Source organism: Pyricularia pennisetigena, chromosome 5 (genome assembly GCF_004337985.1).
Source record: "Pyricularia pennisetigena strain Br36 chromosome 5, whole genome shotgun sequence".
Lineage (NCBI taxonomy): Eukaryota > Fungi > Ascomycota > Sordariomycetes > Magnaporthales > Pyriculariaceae > Pyricularia > Pyricularia pennisetigena.
In genome coordinates this window covers 4,221,465-4,226,185 of record NC_043743.1, presented here as the reverse complement: position 1 = coordinate 4,226,185, position 4,721 = coordinate 4,221,465, and the positions used below count along the sequence as shown (strand labels likewise).

Below are 4,721 nucleotides of genomic sequence, written 5' to 3'. Positions count from 1 at the left end.
AAAACAGTAAGTGGCGATATTATTAACACTCACGTCGGAAGAAAAACACGGCTTGGTTGGCGATGAGGTTGCCCGTCAGGTTCTGAGCAGCGTAGACGCAGCACACGATGAGGGTTCTGTAGCGGTCGGTGCCCCTGAACAGCTCGATCAGGCTGGGCTCCTTTGTGGTCTTTTCGAGGTCGATGGTGCGCTTCATCATGGCGACGGTAGCGGCCGGGTTTTCGTTGGCCGATGCACGACCCAGGCGCCTGACGGCCTTTTCGGCCTCGTCGAGTCTGCCCTTGCGGGTAAGCCACCAGGGCGACTCGGGACCGTACCAGATGAGGAGGGCGAGAGGAGTGGGGAACATCCATTGGAGTGCGATGGGGATCCTACGTGAGGAGGGGGGGAGGGGCTGGCCGTCAGTAACATTACACATGACTTGTGGGACAGAAACCCTTTTATGATTGGTTGGGGCAAAAGGGGAGAAAGAACACGTACCTGAATGCGATGTCGGCATCGACCTCGTTGTACTGGTAAGTGACGGCCTGGACAATGATGGCTCCAATAGCCCAGAACATTTGCAACATTTGGGTGCAAGGTGCTCTCAAGCGCATGGGGACGATTTCACTGCCTGTAGGAACTGGTCAGCACTTTTTTTTTTTTTTTTTTTTTTTTTTTTTTTTTTTTTTTGTTGGTGCTTGGCCACTTGGGCGTGTACACGAGTATTTGCAAACTTACAGTATGCCGGTGCGTTGGCAATAAAGATTCCCCAAGGGATACCCTCGAGAAGCTGGGACACCAACATGACGGCCAAGGAGTTGGCAAAGTAAAAGACGAAAATGAAGCCGTTGAGGGCCATGAGACCGCCGATCGTGGCCCAGCGGTAGCCAATCTTGCTCGTAATGGGACCGGCGATCATGACACCAATGAAGGCTCCGACGGGCCCCGTCATTTGCAGTCCGGATTGCCAAGGGGTGGTGATGATGTTTCCGTTCTCGGCCTCGCTGAATTCACCAAAGCGGTTCTTGAACCTGTCGATGGCGATAAAGTTGCCCATCAAGAAGACGCAGTAGGCTTCCATGATCTGTAGGTGAATAAAAATAAAAATAAAAATAAAATTGGTAATCAATCAGAATTGCCCGTCTCTACTCTGCAATAGTTGCAAACCATATATTTTTTTTTCAGACAAAGACGTACAATGGTGCAAGACATGATAAAGGCCCAGAAGGTGGCAGCGGGATATGCCCTGACGGTCTCCATGACGGTCATGGACAGCTCCTGCTGCTCGGCCTCGATGGCGCCGGCGCGGTTGTAGGCATCGGTGCCCTTCTCGTGAGTGACATCTTCGTAGCCCGGCAGGGCAGTGGGATTTTTGCCCGTGGCCTCGATGTCGGGGCCAGTGCCCGGCTGGGGGCTGACTTCGGCTTTCTCGCTCATGTTGCGGCAAGTGATCTGGGGGGGAGAATGTCTTGTGCGGAGGAGACAAAACAAGAGAAAGTGTCAAAGGAAAAAAAAAAAAAAAAAAAAAAAAAAAAAAGGAAATTAAATTATATTGGTTGAAACCTTCTCTGAGCTAAGCTTTTAGGTTTGGTGGACCACTCAAAGCCTGGGGCACGAGCTGCAGATTCTCAATGGCTGCAGGACCATACAGGCCAAGATCGTTGGTGCTTAACCAGGGCGCCTCGACGGCAGGGCCAATAAAGTCCGTCCTGTTTACCGACACGCTCGCCCACGGAAGAGAAGGTCTGAGGCCGTCGTTTCCGTAAAACTCAGCCCAGGCGCGCCTCGCCAGCGCGTCCTCGCCCGTGCGGTTCGCCACGTAGGCCGTCAGTCGCGAGTGGCCCTGCTTCAGGCTGGTGCCGGAGAAGGCGGCCCCGTACTTTGCGCGCTGCTGGTCGGCCGTCGCGCTATAGTACCGGCAGTAGTCGAGCCACGCGGCGTCGAAGCCGGGCGGCAGCTGGTCCGGGCCGCCCATGTGCTCGGTGATTTCGTGCACGACCTCGACCAGGCCAAAGACGGACGAGAGATGCGAGATGCCGATGGAGCCGTTGTTCAGCGGGTCGTTGGGCGGTGGACCCAGGTCGCCCGTCTGCGGATTCCACACGGCCTGGCCCGTCACGAAGCCGAACCTGAGCCGGCCGATGCCGGCCATGGTCTTGTTCAGCATGGCCATGGCCTCGTCCCGACGGGGTCCTCGCCTCTCGACCTCGATCAGCCAGCCCGCCGCGAGCGCGCCCCAGTCGGTGCCGAGCCCAATGTCGGCCGCCGTCTCGGAGGGCTCGAAGCCGTCGCTGCGGACCTTGCGGCGCGGGTCCAGGAACGTAAAGGTCCTGGCCGCGTCCAGCGTCTCCTCCATGAGCTCGCCGACCCGCTCGTCGCCGCCCGAGACGTAGTAGAAGACCTTGCGGTACTGCGGCGTCGAGATGCGCGCCTGCTTGGCGCTGTCGCTCCAGTGCTGCACGCCGTGCCGCGTGCCCAGCCCCTTCCACTTGCCGCTGTGGTACACGTCCACTTCGCCCGTGTGCCGCGTCAGAGCCTCGGCGAAGCGGTAGACGTCGGCGCGCCCGGTGCGGAGGAACTGTTGCCAGAAGAAGATGTCTGGTGAAAGTTCTGTTTTTTTTTTTTTTTTTTTTTTTTTTTTACTCAAGCACGTAAAACATTCGCACGTACCCGAGTTGTCCCATCCATAACCACCAACATCGTAGCGCCACGTGTGTCTGTCGGCGTCATAGGTGTGCCTGTGCAAATGATGGGTGAGGTTTTAGCAAATTGTAGACTACTGCTGGTCTGATACTTTTGTCCCCATGGATGATTCAACTCACATAAAATCACCATGGTCCAAAAACCCATACCACCGTCGCTGCTCAACCTGGTCTTGGTAAAACTTGAACAGAAAGTCGAGGTTCTTCTCAATCGTGGCAGCCGCCGCAGTATCTCCAACGCCGCCTTGGCCTGGCAGCGACCAATAAGTGCCGAGGGCGCCAGATGCATGATATGTCTGGGGTGCTGCTGTCAAGACGGGTGGCTTGTCCATGTGCTCAACTAGATGGGCCAACGTCTGGGCCGAGGGTGTGCCGTCAAACGCCGTAACAAAGACCTCGTTCGTCCTCGCTATGCCGGTGGGGGTGTCGTAGCCCTCCTCCCAGTCCTCGTAGGTGATTTCGAGGGCGTCGAGCTGGTCGGCGTAGGTCTTTTGTCCCAGCCCGTCGTGGAACGGCCTCAGGTCGAGCGGCTGGGCCTCGGGGCTGTAGATCCACAGCGTCAGCTGGGCCTCGTCCGCGGCGGCGTTGCGCACGTCCAGCCCCGTCGGGTGCCGCTTCCAAAAGTGCCTCAGCCCCAGCGCCAGCCCGCCCTTGGTCGCGCCCCCGAGGTACGCCAGCCCGCCCGCCCTGGTGCCGCCGCTCGCCTGCACCCAGCTCTGCCCGGCCCCGGTCCGCTTCTTGACCGTGAACCCGTCCGGCGACAGCTGCGCGAGGCTGAAGTCGTTCCAGTCCGGGATCCACCGCAGCCGGCTGGTCACGCGCGCGTCCCACGTCTCGGTCGCCGGCGTCTTGCGCCCGCCCACCTGCGCCGCCTTGACTGCCGCCCCGGGGTCGCGCCGGAGGCCCGTGAGTCCCTTGACCCCCTCGCTCATCAGGCCGCCGTCCACGCCGGCGAGCCGGACGTGGCGGTCATACAGCTCTTCGCCGGCCAGGGGCATGTCGAAGCGGACCCCGACTCCCGTGATGAAGTCGGTGCTGGCGTCGCCGTCGTAGACGATGCTGTGCACGATGCGCATCGTGTCGGCCCCGCGGTAGAGATAGAATCTCAGCACAAACGGGAGCCATGGCTGGTGCGAGCCGGCGGTGGCTGCGTGCTTTCCGCGCACCGTAACCAGTGCGCGAGTGGATGAAGACTCCTCGCTGACTGTGACGTTCTCGACGGTGCTCTGGAAGGAAAAGTGCTGCATGGCTCCGCCCGTCGCTGCCTGGTCGATATCTTCCAGGACCCCCGACTGTGAATGCAGCACCAGCCGCCCGTTTCTTCCCACTATTTTCCCCCCTGAAGAGCGCAACTCGCCCACCACTGCTTTGCCTCGTTTCGGGAACGAAACCGACATGTTGCCCGTGTCCACTGTTACTTCTTCGTCCGTGTTTGAAGTCACCAGTCCCGCAGTCCCGTCCCGTCGTCGTCGTCTGTGCTTGTTCCTGCTGGTGTAGTTCCCTGACGACTCGCCCCCGGATGCAATCACCGTGTAGCCATCGGCCGGAGGAGTCGAGGACGCGGGCACGGCATGGGCGGTCCACTTGTAGGAGCCGTCGGGCCAGTAGGCCGTCCCCCACGACTGGAGCTCAGCGCCGCCGTCTGGCGTCGTGAAGCTTGCGGTGTCGGGACGGTACCTTCCTCGGGGCCAAGGGAGGCCAAAGGTGGCCCCTGCAAATATCGAGGGTGCCTTGCCGTCTAGCCAGCCTACGTGGACGGTTTCTGACCCCGACGTGGAGTTTGCTCCTGTCTGCTGGGCCGATGCGAGCGGTGATGAGCTGAGGAAAAGGCCGCTCAGGGCTACGAGGAGCGGTGTTAGTCGCGCCATGGCTGTGATCAGTCAAGGGGGCAGTTACCCTCAGACGCAGCCGGTAAATAAGCCAGTCGAGAGAAAAACGAGCGTGCTGCACTGAATAAAGACTAAAGGTCAAGGTTCATCTCGAGTAAGGCATGTCTTCCCGGCTATATACCTAAATAATCCACAGAGTATATGCATG

General features: G+C 59.2%; 2 protein-coding genes across 2 annotated transcripts; both read right to left on the bottom strand.

The window, feature by feature from the left end:
• Positions 1-22: 22 nt before the first annotated feature.
• PpBr36_09118 (uncharacterized protein) lies at positions 23-1,419 on the bottom strand (the record flags this gene model as incomplete). Its single annotated transcript, XM_029896240.1, has 4 exons — positions 23-371; positions 481-613; positions 721-1,066; positions 1,180-1,419. The coding sequence occupies 4 exons, from the start codon at positions 1,417-1,419 to the stop codon at positions 23-25; spliced, it is 1,068 nt and encodes a 355-aa protein (XP_029747609.1).
• Positions 1,420-1,555: 136 nt separating this feature from the next.
• Positions 1,556-4,552, bottom strand: PpBr36_09117 (uncharacterized protein; the record flags this gene model as incomplete). Its single annotated transcript, XM_029896239.1, has 3 exons — positions 1,556-2,592; positions 2,653-2,720; positions 2,805-4,552. 3 exons carry the CDS (start codon positions 4,550-4,552, stop codon positions 1,556-1,558), a joined length of 2,853 nt encoding a protein of 950 aa, XP_029747614.1.
• Between the last annotated feature and the right edge of the window lie 169 nt (positions 4,553-4,721).